The sequence below is a fragment of the Gavia stellata genome, chromosome 1, assembly GCF_030936135.1.
Source record: "Gavia stellata isolate bGavSte3 chromosome 1, bGavSte3.hap2, whole genome shotgun sequence".
In the NCBI taxonomy this organism is placed as follows: domain Eukaryota; kingdom Metazoa; phylum Chordata; class Aves; order Gaviiformes; family Gaviidae; genus Gavia; species Gavia stellata.
Window position 1 is genome coordinate 3,810,528 of NC_082594.1, and position 22,390 is coordinate 3,832,917.

Consider the following 22,390-nt stretch of genomic DNA (forward strand, 5'->3'; position numbering starts at 1 on the left):
TCCTTCCATCAATCCATGTTCTGGGTCCTTAGACACTTTTTCTTCATTTGTGATAATCTTTAAGAATTCCAGTAGGAAGAGGAGGAGGAGGACCCCATTACGCTAAATGTTATAAGAACTGGTAACAAAAATGTTGTTTCTGGAAAGTACCCAGTTCTTACTCTGATGTACTTTCTACTTTGAAGCTTTATTTATGAGAGGTGTTGTGGTGAACTCATTCATTTTTATTGTGGCATGTAAGGATGGTCTAGTGGCTAGAGGAACACTTTGGTGTTTGAAAGTCCTGGCTTCAGTTTTATGCAGGTTTCTTTGTGAGTCAGGAACCCTATTCTAACCTGTCCTCTTCTTGCAAGGATATTGAGGCTAAGTACACAGAAGACGGGGGTTGCTCAGGCACTGCAGTAATGGAGACTAAATAGGTGACCAATATGTTTTAGACTTGAGGGGGAAGAGCAAAAACTTCTTAGCTCAGCAATGAATGTTTCACCATCTAAGTTTAAATCTGCATTATGAATGCAAATGTTGGATTTCTGGGATTGCAGGGGTATCAGTTTCTTATGAAGAAACATGTGGAGCTTTAAAATTGGGATTTGTGTAGCATTAGCTTTCACTCATTTATTTTTAGTATAATATACATAAGAAGCAAGGTCAGCATTGGTACAGTCTCCTCTTAGGTTCTAATTTTCTAGTGTCTTTACTACACAGTAGCAAAGCACTTTGCAGAGAGGTGAGGGTAAAGAAGAGAATAGCTTAATTGTAACCTAGGGCAATTCAGAAGCAGTTTAATAATAAGTGCTTTTCTAAGATGTGCATACCAAAGAGAGGCTTGTGCGTTAGAAAATACACCCACACTTTACAGGTTTGAACTGAGCTTTCTTGTGTGTACTTTGTTAGTCAGCAGTGTCAAGAGCTTTTTCTTCTAATTACCTTTTGATTGTTTTGAAGAACACAAATGTAACACGAAATACTGTAATCAGAGTGAAAACATCTATAAAAATACTAGCTGAACTAGTATGATGAATGCCAAGGGAATGAATTCTGCAGCTGGAATATAAAGTGTGTAAGGCCATAAATCGGAATGTATCACTTGACACAGCATGTTGGAACCACTCATAAATGAGCACTGGGAATAAAAAATCAAATTGTGTTGTTAATAATTAATTTTTTTCCTAAAATTACCTCATTACCCCTCCCCAAACCAATAAATCACTGAAATGGTTTACCTCTTCAGAAGGATATCAGCGTACATTTACATATCCTGGAGAAATGGAGGCTCAGCAAGGGAGAAGCAGCCTGGAAGATCTAGAAGCACTGCCTGGCACGCTGACTTTAAACAGGAAAATCTCCCAGCTGGCCACCAGCTCTGCAGCAGCAATGCTGCCCTTAGTTTTTTTGATCTTGTCCCAGCACTTTGACTTGCTGGAAGTAGCACTGTGTTGCGGCTGAGACGCGTGCGACTGGAACGCGGTGTGCTCACACTAGTGGTATGCATCTGTGTTGGTGCTAGCATTGAGGAGGCGCCTGCGTTCCTGCCTCGTTTGCTTCCTTTCTTTGCCCGTGGTGGATTGCTTTCTTCGTGTGTCTTGCAGCGTGTTGTCCAGTCTTGTTTGAAACTGTTCCAGGATTCATGGCTTCTTTTGGGAGATGTTGCTGCTGCCAAATAAACTTGATTTCTACATGTTCTACCTAAACTTTGCTTTTCCTTGTTTCAGTCTGTTGGTGCTGATCAGAATGCTCTTCTTTAGTAATACAATAATATTTTTTTCAGTCTTCCCCCCAGGTAAATCTGTTGGATTCCACGTTGCTTTCTTGTACCTGCAGCCTGGCCAAGTTTTAGGTAGCTGTTCTTTTTTTTTTTTTTTTTTTTCCCCTTAAGTTCTTTCTTTTCCATTGTAGTACTCCTGGTTGCTGTATATGACCCCTCCCTCTCATGTGTCCCTTACAGTTTTTCTCATAATAGTATGCCAACATCTATACAGAGCTAGATTAATGCAGCATTCCTTTGTAATGTACTCGCTTTATCACATTTTTCTATAGTGTTTTATCTACCTTTTAATTTTATTATTCCTATGATCTATATGAACATGCTCTTTAGATTTCTGATTTTTATTTTACATACCTAGGGAGATCTAATAGTCCCTCTAATAACTCATTAGTTTGAAGTGATATTTATCTCTACCCATTTTTATCGTTCTTCAGGAAGCTTTCATACATATCTTATACGGTTCAGTAATTGCTTTACTATTTGTTTCCTTGAGTATTTTTCCCATTTTGTAATTAGAAATGTGGTGGCTAATACAAGTTGCAGGGAATTGCTGAAGTTGCAACTTCAGTTTATGTCCAGGTAAACAAAATCAAGGCTCGCTTAGTATTTGAAAGGAGAATTACATAGGGTAAGAAAAGGATCTTGTCACTTAAAAATAAACATTCTAAACACTCCCCGTCCCCATTTTTTCACAGAATCACAGAATGGTGGGCGTTGGAAGGGACCTCCGGAGATCATCTAGTCCAACCCCCCCGCCAGAGCAGGTTCACCCAGAGCAGATTGCACAGGAATGTGTCCAGGCGAGTTTTGAATATCTCCACAGAAGGAGACTCCACAACCTCTCTGGGCAGTTTGTTCCAGTGCTCTGCCACCCTCAAAGGAAAGAAGTTCCTCCTCATGTTTAGACAGAACTTCCTATGACCAAGTCTGTGCCCGTTACCTCTCGTCCTGTCACTGGGCACCGCTGAAAAAAGACTGGCCCCATCCTCCTGGCACCCACCCCTGAAGTATTGATAAGCATTGAGAAGATCCCCCCCTCAGTCTTCTCTTCTCCAGACTAGAAAGACCCAAGTCCCTCAGCCTTTCCTCAGAAGAAAGATGTTCCAGTCCCCTAATCATCTTGGTAGCCCTTTGCTGTACCCTCTCCAGTAGTTCCCTGTCCTTGAACCGGGGAGCCCAGAACTGGACACAGTCCTCCAGATGCGGCCTCACCAGGGCAGAGCAGAGGGGGAGGATAACCTCCCTCGCCCTGCTAGCCACACTCTTCTGGATGCACCCCAGGATGCCATTGGCCTTCTTGGCCCCAAGGACACCTTGGTGGCTCATGGTCATTCCATTGTCCCCTAGGACTCCCAGGTCCCTTTCCACAGAGCTGCTCTCCAGCAGGTCAGCCCCTAACCTGCTCTGATGCCTGGGGTTATTCCTCCCCAGGTGCAGTTCCCTACACTTGCCTTTGTTGAATTTCATAAGGTTCCTCTTTGCCCAACTCTCCAGCCTGTCCAGGTCATGCTGAATGGCAGCGCAGCCTTCCGCTGTGTCTGCCACTCCTCCCAGTTTTGTGTCATCAGCAAACTTGCTGAGGGCACACTCTGTCCCTTCATCCGGGTCATTGAGGAATACATTGAACAGGGCTGGACCCAGTCCTGACCCCTGGGGAACACCGCTTGTTACAGACCTCCAACTAGACCCTGTGCCACTAATCACAACCCTCTGAGCTCTCTCTATCAGCCCCTTTTCAATCCACCCCACTGTCTGTTCATCTAACCCACACTTCCTAAGCTTGCCTGTGAGGGAGACGGTGTCGAAAGCCTTGCTCAAGTCAAGGTAGACAACATCTACTGCCCTCCCCTCATCTGTCCATCCAGTCATGCCATTGTAGAAGGCTATCAGATTGGTCAGACAGGACTTCCCCTTGGTGAATCCATGCTGACTACTTCTGATAACCTTCTTTTCCTCCAGGTGTTTTGAGATGACACCTAGCACGAGCTGTTGCATCATCTTTCCAGGGATGGAGGTGAGGCTGACTGGCCTGCAGTTTCCTGGATCTTTCTTCTTGCCCTTTTTGAAGACTGGATTGACATTGGCTTTACTCCAGTCCTCAGGCACTTTGCCTGTTGTCCTGGACCTTTCAAAGATGATGGAGAGTGGCCCAGCAATGACTTCTGCCAGCTCCCTCAGCACTCGTGGGTGCATCCCATCAGGACCCATGGACTTGTGCATGTCCAGTTTACTAAATTGGTCTCTCTATCTTGATCCTCCTCAACCAAGGGAAAGTCTGCCTTCCTCCAGACTTTGTTACCTCCAAAGTCTGGGACTCCTAAGGGCTGGCCAGAGCAGTAAAGACTGAAGCAAAGAAGGCATTCAGTAACTCTGCCTTCTCAGCATCATCTGTCACCATGGCACCTGTCTCATTCACCAGCAGGCCCACATTTTCTCTAGTTTTGCTTTTGCCTCCGATGTACTTGAAGAAACCCTTCCTGTTGACCTTGACATCCCTTGCCAGGTTTAATTCCAAGGATGCCTTAGCTTTCCTCGTTTCATCTCTGCATAGTCTGACAGCATTCTTTTAATCTTCCTAAGTGGTCAGTCCCTTCTTCCACGTACTGTAAACTTCCTTTTTCCACTTGAGCTTTTTCACAACCTCCTTGCTCAACCATGCAGGTCTCCTGCTTCCCTTGCCTGACTTCTTGCTCTTGGGGATACACAAATCCTGAGCTTGGAGGAAGTGGGACTTGAATATCATCGAGCTGCCTTGAGCCCCACTACCCTCTAGAGCCCTAACCCATGGGATTTCTCCAAGCAGTTCCTTGAGGAGATCAAAGTTAGCCTTCCTGAAGTCCAAGGTTGCAATCCTACTTGTTGTTTTGTGCATACTGCACATGATCCTAAACTCTATCTTCTCATGATTGCTACAGCCAAGTTTTTATTTTAAGTCAGTGTTGGTCCTGTGCTCCAGTCTGGAGTAATGCTGTGTTGTGTTTCACTGAGTAACAGGAAGTTTATATTGATCCTTCATGTACGTTAGCAAGCAGGGAGTTTAGTAATTGCATACTGGCAAAATTCCCATCTGGATGACTTGGTTTTCTCCCCTTCAGGTCCTTCTGAAATATCAAACAGAGACAGGAGTTTTCATTTCCTGACACTCTGAAGTGCAGTTAGTGTAGACTTTGAAGTGGAAGATATTAAAAATGTCTGGTGGAAGTGAAAATCTAATTGCTATGCTGCCCTCCTGGTGATAAGCCGTAAGCCAAAACAGCACAAGATTGAAGTTAGTGGCCAAAACAGCTGGTTCTGTGTAGTTGCGTCTTCTGAACAATCATGAAATGCCTGTATTTTGAAACGTCAGTGGTACAAACCTCCTCTGGGCTCTGGCTCCTCTGAATTCCAGAAACAAAAGCCATGAGATAGAATTCCTTATATCTGAAAGCAGCTAGAAGGATGATTCAAGTTTTGCATGATGCCATCTGATAGGCTTTGTGTTTTATAATTATTTTTATTTTCTTCATGCAGTGATGAAAAAAGAAAAAGCTACATGATCCAGGAAGTGCACTAAAATTGACTGTGCAGAGTACCACAATATCCAGACAATGAAATAGATGTTTTCAGCCTCAAAATCTTGTTTGTTTGCTTGTTTGTTTTACTTAAAGGGACACTTTGACTTTATTGTAACTTAGGTATCTATTTTAGAAAATAGCAGCCACTTTCCTTTCTCCTGTTTCACAGTGAGGTGCAGTTGTCCTTAAGGGGAGGCTGTAATGAATATTGCATTTCTTAGTCCTGATTTTAAATGAGCTTTTTATGTATAGTCAACTTTTTTAACTGCAAAAATTTTCTTCTTTGCTTTCTGAAGGTAACATCTATTTCTATTGGGTTTGAGTCTTGTAGAAACCATAGGAAAGTGACAAGTCTTCATTTGTTTGACAGAGAGAGAAAGAGTGTTTTAACATTTGAAAAGATCCTTGCAGTTGGTAAATCTTGGAGTTGTTCTATGTACAAACATAAGAGAGAGGATCTCTTAACACTGTAAATCACATTGGTTACCTTGTCAAAAGCTGAAGATGATAATTTTTGCTTCTTTTTTATAATAGCACTTCTCCTCCCTCACTGAAAACATCATCTGTGTTCTAACTCTGTGTTGTGTTCCTGATGTTTTTACGTCCTGCATATTATTTCTTTATGACCATGTTCTGTCACAACTTGACTTATTTACAACTTTACTTGTTTTATCCTTTTGACTCTTCATCCAAATTTATTGTAGAAATTACATTCTAATGTAGAATTAACTACATATTTGGGGAAGTGGAAACTTTATGAAAGTAAGGTCCTTCAAATTTGTGTATTCTCTAACTGTACCAAGCTGTCTGTATAACAATAAGCAGTATATTGTGCCCATGTTTGCCTGTAAATACTATTTCTTCTTTAAGTTTGTATTTTTTGCTTTGAGGTCATCAGTCTTTGTACACATCTTTGTGCATTTATGATAATATGCATATTTTTTAGGACCTGAAGATGACTCTGAATGTACATGCATCATAAAAAAGACTTGTCAGGTTTTCCTGTTGTATTTGTAGAACAGTGTGCAGATGTGGTTTAACGCTCATATGGCTGTCCTTCCCGTAGACAGAGGCCTGTTGAAATGATGTTTTGCATAAATTTGGTTTTGTTCTGGTACCGTATGGCATTCTCTAAATGAATAAAACAGTATTTTGAAACAATGGTTTGCATTAAAACAGTCTTGAAAGACTTTTATGAAAACTCGTAAGGTCAGTCACACAGCCTGCATTTATCATGATTAGACATTAACTTAGCACTTTACCTAGTACCATGTATAATCTTTGTGGACGTAGTCTGTTCTACTACTGTGATAGGGCCACCACATCATGTAATCTGGCTTTTGAGCTTACTGAGCTTCACCCTGAAAGCAGGCATGTTCATCATGCTGCCCATTTCTGTTGGGAAGCAGTTGTAAATATCTCCTTTTTGGTGGGAAGCTTTCCTCTTAATTCTAGCCCGTGTTTATTTAGGGTTAGTTTATATCTACCTGTTCTTTTGTCAGTATTATCCTTCGTTCAAATAGCTCCCTTTCATCCTTGGCATTTACCTGTGGTGTATTTACAGAGCGCGGTTTTATTTCATCCGGCCATTGTTTTGTTAGGCTAGGTGAGCTAAGCAATCTTTGCCCCTTCTGATGTTGTAAGCTCCCATTCATGACTCCCATCCGAGTGATGCTTCTCTGCACCTGATGTACTTTCTCTTTTCTTTTATTGATAGCTAGAGAACGGTGTATTCTACTATTGGCTTGCATGAAGACATTACTATTTTCCCTGCCTCCACCGGAAATAAATTTAGGGAGTTTGGTGCCTACAGCGATGGTTTATGGTCAGTCAGCATGCAATCTTAATTCACTTTTCTGCCCTTTCATATAGATTAATCCTACATTTGGAATAAGGATTCATATCTGCAATGAAAGGCATGTTCTTGGCTTAATCCCATTCCTGCCATTTCAGTCTGTGAGTTCATTCGTTTCTTCCTCTGATAATCTAGTCCTCCTTTCTGTTGACAGACCTGCTGAAGATAAAATGCTGAGAAGCAGTCTTTGGTCACTAAAGAAAAATTAGATCACTCCCTGGTCCAGTATTCAAGGAATCCAGTACTGAAATATAAGAATGCTGTACAGAATTAAGCCCAGGTCCTTCCACGTGCATTCATCTAATTTTTGATATACTATATTTCTTACAGACATAACCAATAATCTCCTCTTTAATTATTTTACACATCTTCTGCCTTGTGCCTTAGTTGCAAATTCTTCAATCTCTGGTTTTCCCAAGGAGGTCTGCTGCGTTTTTTTCCTTTTTTTAAAAAAATGAAAATCTGGTGAAAAAAGAAAAATATTAGGTTTCTTGACAGTTTAACTTTTTTGACATTTTCAACTTCCCTATCAATGTCCTTCAAAACTTGTTTCACTTCCTTGTTTGTTAATTAACTTTAGAGTTATGGGTCTGTAGTTGTCACCCTTTTGTTCTTTCTTGGTATTGTTTGCTAATCTCTGTGCATACCCCACTGCCGTTTTTTGATGGAATTAGTGAAAATCCCTTTTGATGAATTTATAAGCTATTCCATGTGAGGATAATCCTGTAAAGACTAGCTAGACTTTTATGAAATACGCACTCCTAGGGACCTTGGGTTTGAAAGAGGCCTTGTAGTGTTTTTGTTCTTGAAAGAAGTAATTTTGCTAGCAGCACGCCAGAGGACTTCATTGTTCCCCCACCCCTATTTCCCTTTTTAAAAAATTTGCACAACTTTCAATAAGTATGTTTTGCAAATAGGCTTGCCTAATCCCATGCTATAAATGGTCTGAATAATATGCCAAAAAGTGCAGAGAAGGAGTGGCAGGAATTTACAGCTAGATTAGGTCTACGGTATTTCCTCTCTCAGCAAGATGGTCCTAGATTAAACGCTTGTAAATTTTCAATAATTTAACATAATTATAGCTTTACAGGAAGTGTTGAAACCTTTGCTTTCCTACAGAAGGATCTCTTTTCTGCATTCTTAATCTATCTGCAGTATGTTATCCTACTGCAACTCTCTTCTAAAGTCACGTGCCATCCCAGTTGCAGATAAACATCATGGTATTTCTTTTGTTGGGCATTTTCATATTTGAATTTTTGCCAGGTTTTTGACAGTTTCATAACAAAGTGACCTTGAACAGTGATATTTACAGGATGTAATAACATCTCTTGAAAATGGGCATAGTTGAGAACTGCTTTAGAAAGCAGAAGATTCACTATCTAGACTACGTAGCCTTTACTCTGCTTTTCGAGGCTGGATGCCATCTTTGCATGATTTGTGGGAGGACGTGGTAATGGTCCGTGTACCACACAATACTGAGTTTTAGTGGATTTCTTCCAAACCTGGATGCCACTGAAAGTGAATGACTGTCCATTGCAACACTCTGGGAATGTGGTAAAAGTTTAATGATTCCCCAAAGAATTTGGGCATGAAAAAGGCCTTTTATATTGGTATAAACTTGTATGTCTTTGCAGAGCTGGTTTGATTTCAGCTGGGCTTCTTTTACGTGGAGAAACTTACTATGCAGCTGACTAGAAGAGTAGGATCCCTGGCACATCTCTGTTTTGCTTGTTGTAACTTGGTGAAATTCATGGTTGTGCAGGAGATGATGTTAAATCAATAAGGAATTGATTTCAAGAAGGTCTGATAAAAATCAGACGTGATTTTTATCTGGTCAAGAAGCCTGTCTCAAACTGAGATTGGAATCTGTGAGAATTTAGAAGAGCTAACTTGTTGAAGTTAAGTAGGTACACTTCTGCTTCGTGTGTTCTGAAATAACCTTTTTTCCATTTGGGCTTGAATTTTCTGTAAACCTGTAAAGTGTGGATTTTTGTTCCCAGAGGTGCTGTAATACTTGGGGTTGTATGATCATAGTTTGGTAGTTTTTCACTTTTCTTTGGGATGGGTCTTGGGAAATAGGACTGAAAAATAGGTGCTTGAATTAAGGGAGTGATTCAGACATGGCCTGCTCGCTCATGTTCTGCGTTTTAGAAAGTGAAACTCTTCTAAGATTTTCTGCTGAATGAAAAAGTCAGAAATAGGTTTTTTGGCCTCTCCATAGCCTTATATGTTATACTTTTCATGGAGATACTTGGAAATTAGAGTTTCAATTTTATATATATTTAACTGATGGCGTGTGAAAGTGTGCGGTTTAATTTATGTAAGCAACATTCTACCTTTAATAGATTTGCTCTTTTTCCAAATTGAATGTCATTTCATTCCCATTACATAACCTTTATTCTCAAAATTATGATTTGTGGTTAGGCTAAAGAGCTGAATCTGCATCCCTTCTGCTGAGATATGTACCATTTCCTTATGCTTCACTTCTCAGTATTTCGTTGTACTTTTGCATAGGCCAGGACAGTTTGAAAAAAACATCTCAATCACACTGGGAGAGTAGTCTTAAAGAAAACAAAAAGAAAGGTTCCTTCATCTTCCCCAGTGCTGGGAGAGTTGTCATGCCCCCGGGTATGAGAGCTCGGCCCTTGGCTTGTTCTTGCTTTCTCTGATCTCTGCAACATGAGTCGTTTCTTTGCATTGCATCCCAGCTTCAGCAGGAGGGCTGGAGAGCGGTGGTGGCTGGCTGACGCTTAGGCTCTTGATAAGCTTTGACAGTTGCCTGTCACGCTGATCAGTAGTGGCTTCTGACTTTTTGCTGTTCCTTATCGTACCCTCTTACAGCCTTTGGTCTTACATTGTCGTCTGTGATGTAGCACCCCATCCAGCTTGTTCTGTGTGCGTGCCGTGATTAGCACACTAATAGTAAAGATTGATATGGTTTTATTTGGGAACGAGTCACTCGTTGAACTTAAAGTATCTGAAGGGAGTGTGGAGGAGCGAGTTCCAAGAATAGGTTTAAGAAGAGAAAAAAACCAAACAAACAGCTCTTATAAATACCAGGCTTGAACTATTTGGGGCTTTTATCTCCTTAAGGAACCGGGTTTTAATTCATGAGCTGCACAATCAAGGCAACCCTATTTTTCTCCCTCCTGCCAAGAAAGTAAGCACCATCTGAGTCAAACTTTTTAGTTGAATTAGTATTTTATTACTATCCATACATGTGAAAAAAGACAAAAGAGTTCAAGTGTTCTTAGCCTTTCAGTAGTTAACTGTGTTGTACCAAAATTTAACTTTGTATTATGTGTGAAAGCAGAAGACAACTTCTGAAAAGATGCAGCTTTCTGGATAAAAATGGTTGAACCTGTCTTTAATGAGTGAATGCAGCTTTATTTATTTAAAGTGCGTAGTACCCAATTCTAAATCTTTGCTTTTGGTTTCTGTCCTACAGGGAACACAGTGAGTAACCTGATTTTCATTCTACCTCCAATCTATGGTGCGATTCAGACCTGTAAAGATGGCCTTGAAAAACGGTATTTAGCTGCATATTTGTGTCTTACAGGTATGTGTAAAACTCACTTTGCTCTTTCATTATAAAGAGAGCTCAGATGTACAATGAACAATATCCAAATATTAATAAACCAAGTAGTTAAATCCAAATACTATGTGTGTGAAATGTAAACCTCAATTTGTTATATTTGTTAATGTTTACAGAAAATTGGTATTTGTTGGAAGGACGTGAAGTTAGAATTCACTAAATAACTTTATGAGATTTTAAAGTGATCCTTTTCTGGCTTTAAGTCCTGCTCAGTGCATCTTAGCTTACTGTGTCCTTTCATGATGATTTACAGAAGATGTCTTGTGTGTCCTACTTCAAACAGTTGCACACTCTATTAATATTTTTGTGACATTTGTATGGAACAGTAATATGAAAAATGGCCACGGTCTTGAAGGAACTGGAAAAGCATTCTTTCATGAGTTTGAATTTGTTTTTAGTTCCTCTTTGGTATATATCACCCAACAACCTAACTGCCATTGTATCTGGGAAGTTTTGCAAGGATGGGAGAACAACGTGACGTTTATGCAAAGGTGAACTTAAGGGCAGTCTGTTTTTTCTGAAATAGCAAAATCCAGAAAAGAACCAACTTCCTTTAAAACGTTAGTTATGCAACTAGAAGTCATGTTCCTTATGAGAAAAGAAGGTGTTTGAAGACGGTTCAGATTTGGCAAGTTGGGTCTCGAAGTAGAGTTCACAGAATTTGTGTTTCACAGGACTTTTGTTTGCTATAGCTCCTATCTCTGTGGAGGCTATCTTCCCCAGTCTTCTCAGTGGTAAGAGGTTGGTATATTGTAAATGTTACTTTTAAGATTGGCATACTTATGTATTTACGCAAACATTGTTGAAAACCACGTATCCATATGCTAAGTGTATTCTTGGTGCCAATTAAACTGTAACATATACTGGGTACAAATTCATGTTTTTTCAGTTATGTCAGCTTTGCTGCTACGTGTGAAAGATAAGCAGCAACAACATACAGCTTTGGATGTTGTCTGAGCACTTTCCAAATAGCCATTTGTAGGCGCTTTATGGTTTTGAGTTATTATTCATTTTTGTCTCAGTATAAAATGGTTTGGCAGAAGGAATTCTTGAAGGTCAGGGTTTCCTTTTAGAAAGACAGGAAAAGAAACAGTGTGTAAGCGTTTGCTGAAGTTGACTCTTTGCCTGTTCTTGAATCAAAGTATCTTATACTGCCATTCTTTATAAACAAACAAACAAAAAAGTAAAACACTGGTTTTGAGACTTTGTCTTCACCGTAACTTGCGGCTACCTCTGTCAGTGACACATCATGATGGACAAAGTGTGCCACTATCTGACCAGAATGTCAGGCTGTCACAACAAGACTGCCCTGAGTGGGCGTTTCTCATATACTGTTTAATGTTTAAAATTATTTAAAATAAAAAATTCTGCCTTTGATGACCATAAATACCATAAACTTCAGTTTTATACTGTTCCTGGTGTTCACGAAGGGGAGCTCAGCCTGCGTATTTGAAAGCAGTGCTGCAGGGCAGCCCTGAGTTCCAGCTGGGCTCTGCTCATCTGTGACTGGGATGCCTTTGACTCCTGTCTGAAGTGATAAATGCTTGCATGGCTTGATTTTTCTCTTGTATGTAGGAACCTAACATTAAAGGTCACTCCCCAAACTGTTTCTCTTCTGTTTTTTCTCTGCTTCAGTATTCTTAACACTGGACTGTTTTACAACAGTTGAAAGATGTAAAGGAATATAGAAGGCTTTATAGTTTCTCAGTGAAAATTAGGAACAGGTTTGGAATCACAAACCTCTTAACATTTGTACTACTACAGAATAAAAGCAGCAAATGAGAAGATAAATGGAATTTTAAATATAGTTGAAAAGTACCGGGAACATTGGCATTCTTTCTGTGCATGTGACTGAATGAGAAGCATACTGAAGTGGAGATAGAGTAAGTGTACAGAGCTTTCTTTTTCTAAGAAAGCACCAGAGAGTTTTTTTCCCTTACAGTAATTTTATTTATTAACAGATTTCACTCTACTTACTTAATTTGTAACAAACAAGTATAGACTTAAATTCACTATCCCTTTACAGATTAACATAAACTTCTGATTTCCCTTCAGGCACTATGCTTCATTAAAGACCATATAGCAGAGCTTCTACTACTAGCTAGTGGTGTCTACAGGTTGTTTTCTTAAAGTAGAGATTCTTTAACAATTCTGCTGTGAAGATGGGGGTGGAAGGGAGGGCACTTTAGTTATAGGGTTTAACAGCTTTGAATCATTACTGAGATTTTACAAGACGTTAAAAGACAGTTGTCAAAGCGGACATTAAAATTAAATCTGTTAGTATTTGAGAACATAAGAAGTGTTGTTTCTAGACATTATTTTGATCCAAATCAGCTGTTTCTTTTGGATACTTCCAGACATTTAGCTGATTGTCAGTTCCTTTGTGTTTTACCATGCCGTGCTCAGTGCTTTACTTTCTACCCCACAATTTCTTTTGTTGACATTTATTTCCTCTTTGAACCAAATGCATTTTGAATTAGGGAAGCGCTGTTCTTCTCGCATACATGCTAAGATCCAAAGTTGGCAGGACAAGAAGGGGGGTTTCTAAATAACTGTTCAAGTAAATTTCTTGTTCGTACTGGTGCTGAGACTGAATTGCACTTTTCAGCAAGTTCTTTGAGATACAGCACACTGTTCTCAGCCCTTATTTCTGCTTCCCTTCAGCTCAAAGGGCATGTGGGCAATGAACTCAATATGAACTGGATACGATTTTTAAGCTTTAGAGAACTATGTAATCAACGTACAAATTATGAAGAATAATCTTAAGCAATTACTTTAGTGTATTGCATCTCATGAAGTAGGTGGAACAAAGCATCAGACTGTCACTGCCTCGAAGAATAAGTCATTTTTTTTGGGTGGTTCCTTATGATGCTGTGGTATTGTATCAGGTTCTATCGTATGTCATTTACTCATGCATCCTGGGAAACTGTGATTCCCAAATGGTTCATATTCTAGAAAGGTCTCGATTAAAAAAAGATAAAAATATATATATATATAAAAAAGAATGTGTAACTGTTTTGGACCTAAGAAGATAAGAAAAAGCAGTCAATGGAGTTATATACTTTATTAGACGCTTTGCTTGAAATTTGGAAGGATTTTTCTGTTTTGTATTTCTTTGGTCCATTTAATAGGGCTCAGTCATTGAAGCTGTGCAAAGTGGAGGGAAAAAAGGATGCAAGAAGTTTTCTACATTAAACATACCCATAGGAACTCATAAACAACTTAATAAACTTCATTTCCAGTCAAAATAGTTGTTAGAAGCCCTTCAGTCAAAGTTAATTTCCTTATTCTTACCTAACAGCCATAGAGAAGGTGCTTAGGCCATGTCAACATTAGTAAATCAAATGTGCTCGGGAACATTCCTGAGGGCTGAAGCCAAGTAGTGTGGAACAGCCCGTGTCTGTCCGTCTTATCCCCCAAAACAAGGTGACCGCATACAAATTCCCTGCTGGGCACGGGCCCTGGACTCTTCTGGCTGCTGGGCTGTGCCTGGGAGCTGCCTGGGGAAAGTGCTAGTTGGAACAGGACAGATTCATGCCACAGACTGTTCTAAAAATTCACTAGCGCGAACGGTTGCGTTATAGTGTCTGGGAACAGTCCCAGCCGTGCTCAAGTTCACTTGTAGAACTGTACCCTTGGAGTAACCAAGGTCTCTTCTGTCTCTTATGCTGTGGAGGGAAACCGTTACAAAACAAAATACCTGAATATAAATTGTTCATGTAATTCTACTTCTTCATCTTGTTTAATTCTTGGACTGTTTATGATGCAGTATGTTGTTGTTTATCTTTAGTTCAGTTCTGTCTTGTAAGAAACCATAGGTGGAATTCAGCTCCAGATTCAAACACCTAAACGTGTGTCTACTTGTGCAGAGAGATCTGTCTCCCATTGCAGTCAGTAAAGCCTAGAGAATCATTTGGCTCATCTTAAAATATTCCCTTATATTTGGCCAGCTGAATTACTCTTCATAATGCCATTCTCTTTAGTGGAAGCTTTGACACCTAATTCATATGTAGATACCTAAATAAATGTGTTTGCATCTGGAGCATCCTTCCTTCAGAATGTTTTCATATAGTGCCTGTACAGTTTAAATTCAAACCATGTCTGTGAAATCCTAACAAACTGCTTTTTCTATGAAGGCTTTAGCCTTATGATGAGAATTTTGAATACTGATGGGTACTCTTATATCGAAATGAACTGTCACTGATTATGTGATACTTATGATTCTTCCTAAAATTATTGAAAAATTCGTAGGGGACATTCGTGTCCCTCTGGGCTTCAAATGCTGAGATATTATTTGGTTTGTATATGGAGCTGGATCTCATGTATAATGTCAGATTATTTCTAGCACGGATATTGCCTTGAAGTCTTTGACGGTGTTGAAGCACGGTGAAATAACTGTGTATGAAGTGAAGTTTGCAGATGCATTGTTTTTACATCATCGCTAACACAACTATTTTAACAACTGGCAGTAACCACACATTGTGTTTGCTGCAGGACAAAAGAGACCATGTTAGTCTACGTACAGCGGCTAACCAGACTTTGCGTTTCCAGTCTTTTTAAGTGCTACTCCAATCTCATAATATTGTGACTTAATGTGTATTCTGTGCTTAATACATAATTTATGTATATGCCCTGTAACTTGAGAGGTTTGTTGATGTAAAAATGCTGAGTGACTTGTACTATCTATGAAAAGTGAGTTACACTAGTTAGAGAGGAAATGATATTGCTTCAGATGGTGCTAAAACTTCCCAACCAACACGCAGCTTTTAGTGAGTTAAGCTCCTTTGCAAAAGGAAACACCTAAAATGAAAACTATAACCCCTGCGACAAAATAAAGAGGAAATCTCTTGCTCAGTTTGTCAATGGCTGTATGGGAAAGTTGCTTCGGTTGAAAATTGGTGTAATTGCAGTCATCATGTTCACTCATATTTTGAAAAGTACAAAGCTGGTAGAACGTCTCATTGCAGTGATGGTTTTTGTGAAGTAAATATTCCTCAGGAATGTCTTGATCCTGAAGTTATGTGATGAGAAGTGTATCTAAAGAGAGCTGCGTTCCTGTAGAACTGCAGGTAGAAGCTACGTTGGAGCTTAAGTATTAAACCACTATTTACTGGAGACAAATACATGTCAAGTCCCTTGTAAGTTTATAAGTTAGACTTTTAAGTGTGACAAAAAGGTAGTGTGCTCTGGGCGTAGCAGAGGAAATAAAGATTTCCTTGCGATCCTTGGCATGTGGTAGGCGTTTCGTCTTTTTACTTTGCCATGTTTTCAGCACCGAACACTAACCCTGCATTGAGCCATGAGACAGCAACTGCCTAGCACAGCTCTTGGCCCAGTTAGTGCAGTATTAGGTATTAGGTCCCTTCTGCTGAAGTTTACTAGATATATAGTGATGTTAGTGAAGCAGAGTATGACACATGCTTCAGCTGCTGCAGTTCAGTTCATCATCATCTCTTAATGCAGTTTCCTTCTTCCTCCTTTTTGAACAGATTCATGAAGCTTTTTTGCAGAATTCTGTATTAAGATATAACGTATGCCAAAGGTAGCAAATGAGAAACTTGGTTCTCAGCTCATTCAGTGTCTAGTTGTAAAACATTTTTAAGTTATCCCTCTGGTAAAAAAGGTAAAACATACCTTTAAAAAGGTAGAACATACCTTTTTAAAGTTACGCCTCTGCAATAAGCAGGTATAAATGGGTTACATAAAGAATCATTCTTTAACCTTCATCTAAACCATCTCTCCAAAAAGATGCTATTGTGCATAGTTACCACAGTGGTGTTTGAGGAAAAGTTGTCTGTGCAGTCTTGAGAGGGAGGGTGTCATCTGACGAATAATCTAGTCATGTAATTTCTAGTCATGTAACATGCTGGGTTATCTGCTGAAGGCACTTAAATACCAAACGGACTTGACTGTGTTCATGAGCTCTGCAAAGATTGCAGCAAACGGTATTACAGCTATTTCCAGTAGAGGTTTTTATTTTAGGAAGGACCATATGATGACTCCCTGTAAACTTTTCTTGTTTCAGATAACAATTTTATTACTACACAATATAGCTAAAGCATCATTCTCCAATCAATGATCAATGTGATCATTACACAGAAGCATGACTTCTTTTACTATTTTTAGAAATCAATTGTAGTCATGGGATTAATGACCTGAAACACTAATATCTGCAGCATTCTTGATTTTTGCAAGGACTGGAAAGAAAAATAATCTAGAAATAACTGCTTCTAATCATATAGGAGGAAGGGGAGGAATTCAGTAGCTGATTGTTGAGATTTATTAATGCCAATAACATTAACAACAAAAAAAACCCTCCAATAAACAACAGCAAAAAACCCCTAACAACATACTTTAACTTAAAATCAGTTGAAATTTCTTATGGAATTATTTTGCCCATATTTGAAAATTCTACTTGTTACAAATTGTAACAGTTTGTATCATGAAGATACTGAAATCACTGTGACAGCCAGGATAATGGATGGTACTGTTTTAATGATGATTTTAATGTTTTTTTTTCTTCACAAAGAGCAGTAGTTGTAATATATTCTGCATACGTAGAAAAACGGCCATCAGAATTTCTCATTAAAATCTCAATGAAGGTGAAAAACTGTTGTTGCTTATTGTTTAGAAAGATTTTTCAGAAGCAAAACAATTTAATCAGAACTTACAGAAGTGCATATGGTTGTTTATGTTCTGGTAGATAGCCATGCTTAATTTTCCCAGAGAATTAATGACATTAAAGTATTTGGCAATACATTTTTAAATGTAACTGTATTATAGTTTTATGTTTCAGTACAGTTATGTGAAGTATTTGATTTCATTGAGTACATGTAATAATCACAATTCTAGTCTAACAGCATCTAGAGAACCATCTCCAGACATGTCTTTCAACCGTCTTGGGAATCCTTTACAAAATGCAGAGTTTGTTAGCTAGAGGTCTGTTTGTGCATCAGTGAAATCTAGCTGTTGTGTGTAGGAAAGGTTCTGCTCTTGCGGCAAAGCACAGCAGCACTACCCAGTGATCAAGGCTGGAGTGCAAATTACTTGGCTTTCTCTGAAACCAGAGTCTGAGGTAAAACATAATTTCTTGAAGGAAGACAAGACAGCGCATTAATGTACGTTTTCTTGCAAAATAAAAATGAGCTGGTGCTTAATGAGAGTGTTTAACTGGTAACGTTTCAAAGTAATGAATGATACATTAAATACTCTACCCGCTTTGCTCTAAACAGTGAAATCTAACTTCCGAGAAACATTGCCCTTGTCTAACTGAAAAAGCTGTCTATAGGCAGAGTATATATCTCGTAAATTAATTTCAGAAGTAAATTCAGAGTTTAAAAAAAAACAAAACTATTTCAAACAAATAAAAATCATTACATAGAAGGATGAGCTTCCAAGAGCAAGGCTCGGAAATGGTGATCTTGTTTCACAAAACGAATCCATACTGTGTGGGTTTTGTTTGTTTACCCTGAATTTCTATATCTGAGTTCTAGTAGCAATTCATTTCTGTTTCTAGAGCTGACAAAAAATTCCTTGTAAAATTTACCTCTTAAACCAGGGTGATAAGCAGAAATTTCACAGGCTTTCAGGAGTACTAGCAGTTGAATTTGTGTTACAGAAGGATTGAGACAGAGAAATCTTAATGTACTTAAAATAAAAAAAAAAAGAGAGAAATAGAATTATAATGTTCTATTTATTCTGAGTTCCCTCCACTTCTGTCCTCACTGAGATTACACCAGTTCATAAGGAGACAGTATTGAGAGGAGGGAAAGAGGACACTCTCCCCTACCCACTCCCCCCAAAAAATAAAATCAAGGACGTCACTGGTGACTAAAGTGTGAAGTAGAAGGCTGTGGAAAATTGGGCTTTTGTCCCTGAAATGGGATGCTGATGTTATAATTTTTTTTTTCAAGTAAAGTTCATGCATTTAAGTTAATGTACCTAAAAGTTTTACATGCAGACTTTTATGTTAACCGTAGTTTTGATTTGTTTTCAGCTGTGGGACTGGGATCTTGGTGCTTCCACATGACCCTGAAGTATGAAATGCAAGTGAGTATTGATAAGTAACTGTGAATCATTTTAGGTGTGTATCTCACTATATAGTCATATTGCCATTTCTTGACTAGATGAAACTCGTGTAACATGAGTTAATCTACCTTAAGTATCATTGTACATGACTCCTGCTCTTAACAGAAGAGTAGCGCAGGTCTTGTTTCATTAGATACTTTCCACCGATAGATATACAGGAATATATACTTGCATCTGGAATAAGAGCGATAATCAATTGCTTACACTGGTAGAAGACACTTTATCCTTTGGGAGAATCATACTATCTTTTTACTTGAGTTATTATTTTAAAATTCCTACAGCTTTGGCTTAATAGCAAGCAGTATAGACTAGAGTTATTTATTGCATCCTTTTTTTCATCTTAATGTTCTCTATTATGTTTTCTATTTATCTAGATGTACGTGTAGCATTGATACTGAAGTCAGTATCTTCTGAGTACCAATAGTTGAGTCTTCCTCTCTCTCTCTTATTCTCAAGCAGAAGGCATTCTGGAATAAATCACTGGGCATAAGGGTTTGGTCTTAGTGTTTTCCGTTTTCTAAAGGGACACAAGGAGTCTTGTCCTGTTGTCCTGTTTTAGGTTTGAGAAGATAAAGGAAATCCATCTTTGATTCAAAATCAGGGTGAAGTAGGATTCAGTTCAAAATTAAGAAACCTACATTTAAAAGCATGTGCTGGAAGTCTGTAGTCAATGGAAATACAGTGAAGTCAGTGGAGTTTAGAGAGCCAGTCAGCTGGGCTGAATCATTCTCCAGACTCCATTGGCAGTCTTAACTTGAATAATACCCGTTTGTCTGAATATAGGTGTTTAGTGTCATTTTAGACCCTGTGAGTGTTCTGTCTGGCCTCCAGCTGCCATCCCACCAAGGTGCAGGTCTCTTAGACTGCCCCCCGTCACATCTGCCAGTCTTGGGTGGGTGTATTGGAGATGACAGAGCATCTCGGATGGCATTAGGTGCCTAAGCTGTGGCAACTGGATTGAGTCCTGGATTTCTGCTGATCATAATGGGACCTGAGACACTGCATCTGTGGACACCAAAAGTTAGGTGTCTCAAACATGAACTGAATTACAGTCTATAGGGATGTTTTCTTCCATAATGCTCTGTTTTAGATCTCTGACATGTGCTGGATATGGTCAGCCTCCATGGAGCATGCTCTTGTCACCACATAAGAATATTTGGTGCTTTTCTTGGCATGGGAAAGATGGTTTCTAGATCCATTTCACCACTTCCTCCCAAATTGAGGTGTGATTTACCTATATTCTCTTCAGTGGTGAAACTGCCTTGAATTTCTAACTTTTCATCTCTCTTCCCTCAGCTGCTTGTTCCTAACCCTGCCAGTGTTTCAAATCCTCTTTTTTACACTGATGCAGAGGTGAGCAAGGCCACCCTGAAACCCAGATCCTTAAAATGATCCAGGTTTAAAACATTCTTATGTGGTGGTGTGGGGTTTTTTTTTGTATGTACAGACTATTTCAATGCAAGTCACTTTGCTGTTTACCAGGTAGTTCTGGTGTTGCATCAGAACAACTAAGGGGCCTATGAACTGTGATAAGTAAAGGGTGGGCAGAAGCAGATGAGAGGGGAGCAGGAATGTATTGCATCATCTTTCCCACTAGAGTAAAAGGCTTTGTATGAGGCAGAGAAAGTACACTTATTATTTTGGTAGCCAAGTGAAATCCACAAGTGGTTCAGAATTACTCTGAAAGCTAGCTGACAAATCACCATAGAGGAAACATTTCAACCAGTAAATAATCTTTTCTCGTTCACCTTCTCTCTTGGTATGATTAAAAGTCAGCATTGATAGCTGTTTGAAAAGATTTTTTTTTTTACATTTGTTTTGCAATCTTCATACTGTGGATGGTCGATTCAGATTGCTTAATTAAGAGAAATGTGAAAGCTTCTGTTCTTGAAAGCAGTTATTTAGAATACTTCTGAAGTGATCCCTTCTCTTTTTCTCTTATTTTTATGGGAATGCTTGATTGTGCATTCCTCAAGAATCCAAAATGCTTATTTAACCAGCGAAATCAGCTCACTGAGTTTCCTTCTATCCATGTTTCTTCATTGTTCAGACACGCTCTTCACAGGGTTTCACAGAAGCATTAATTCCTTTGGATACAGAAGCCATTGTCTTCTGTAAGCAAATTCTAACTAGGATCTTTTGAGAGGCTCTTCAGTGTTACCCATTATGTCCCTGAGAAGCTGCCAGTATATGTATGAATTTAAGAGTGTAATCTCTTAATTTGAAAAATTTTGCTATATTGTATTTCTTATTCTCCCCCACCACCTATTTTTATGAGGCCTTAGCTGCATGAATTAATCCTGCAGCTAATTCCTATCAGACTTATTAAAGCATATCACTGAACTTATAAATAATAACTGTTAGTATAAAGTTGAATTCAGCTATTGCTTCTGGTTTTTCCTCTTTAAGGCATCACAGCCAAGATAAACTAATGTGATGGCAAGGTGCCACCTAAGACGCCTGTTAGCTTCAGCTGCCACCTATGTTCCTGATACTTTCTTTGTGCTACCCGTTGCGGTCCCTGACCCTATAATGCACGGATTCAGGGTTTTAAACCTTTTTCTGCAAGGTTAGTTGTGTCCTGGATCAGCTATTGGAACTGGCTCACTGTGGGTCAGACGAGCATGACTGCCTCACTCGAGAAAAGCAGTGGGAGTGTGGGTGAAGAAGCAAGACCTGCCCTTGCAGTGGCAGCTAGTCAGTAGATCTGTATAGCAGTATTGTGAAATGTTTCCTGAAGTTTCTGTGGCTAAAACCACGAAAAGCTAATAGTTCACTTTATGATAGGATAATACATCGGATAATACATCTCTCTCCTTCTGCGAAGAACTAGATAGCTTTTTTCCTGATATAAAATTTCAAAACTGAAAGAAACTTTTTGCCTGTGTGGTTAGAAAAATTTTCCCAAACCAAGCAGAATTAGGCTGGCTTTAGAAAAGGGCTTGTGTAAGCTGCTATTGCTTGTGTCTCATTATTCAGAAGAACAGGATTGTGAACTTGTTAAGCACCCTGTACCAGTAGTAGAAAGGTAATTCCTGTACAGGCATGGCCATCAACAACTTTCAGAGTGGTGATGGAAAAAGATCAAAATCTTGTTTGCATCCAGTTCTTGTTTTTTCTTAGGAAAGAGTCAAACCTGGTGTAACAATTCTAAGATGCCTCAGTATTAATGTTTGCTTAACATATTAGAAATCAAGAGGCAGTAGATCTTCATTGATCCATTTGTGTGCTTTTGCATTTTTGTGATTTTCAGTCCTTCATAAGAGGAGGTAAGTTTAACAAATTTCTGCTCATAAATATATAGTTAATGTTCTTTGAGAAAAATTTTAGAAGAAAAAGATGCTAAGATTTTTTTTTCTAATGATAAATAAATGGCAATTTTTTTTTTTTCTAATGATAAATAAATGGCAATTTTAAGTGTACTTGTTCCTAAGAAATCGCCGCTCTTCTGATTACTATTTTAATTCCATCACCATTAAGGTGACATGTTCCTGGAGAAGTAACTGTTTTGGCTGTAACATGCCAATCTTCTC

The 22,390-nt window shown here is 38.9% G+C and overlaps 1 protein-coding gene across 2 annotated transcripts in view; it reads left to right on the plus strand.

Annotated features, from left to right (window-relative positions):
- Positions 1-22,390, plus strand: part of ACER3 (alkaline ceramidase 3) — a 55,427-nt gene that overhangs the window by 12,272 nt on the left and 20,765 nt on the right. The window contains exons 2-3 of one of the 2 annotated variants that reach the window (XM_059820988.1): positions 10,623-10,733; positions 18,766-18,818. In XM_059820988.1, the coding sequence (XP_059676971.1) occupies positions 10,623-10,733; positions 18,766-18,818 (164 nt within the window). The remainder of the gene's footprint in view (positions 1-10,622; positions 10,734-18,765; positions 18,819-22,390) is intronic. The other variant, XM_059820995.1, reaches the window with a different exon arrangement.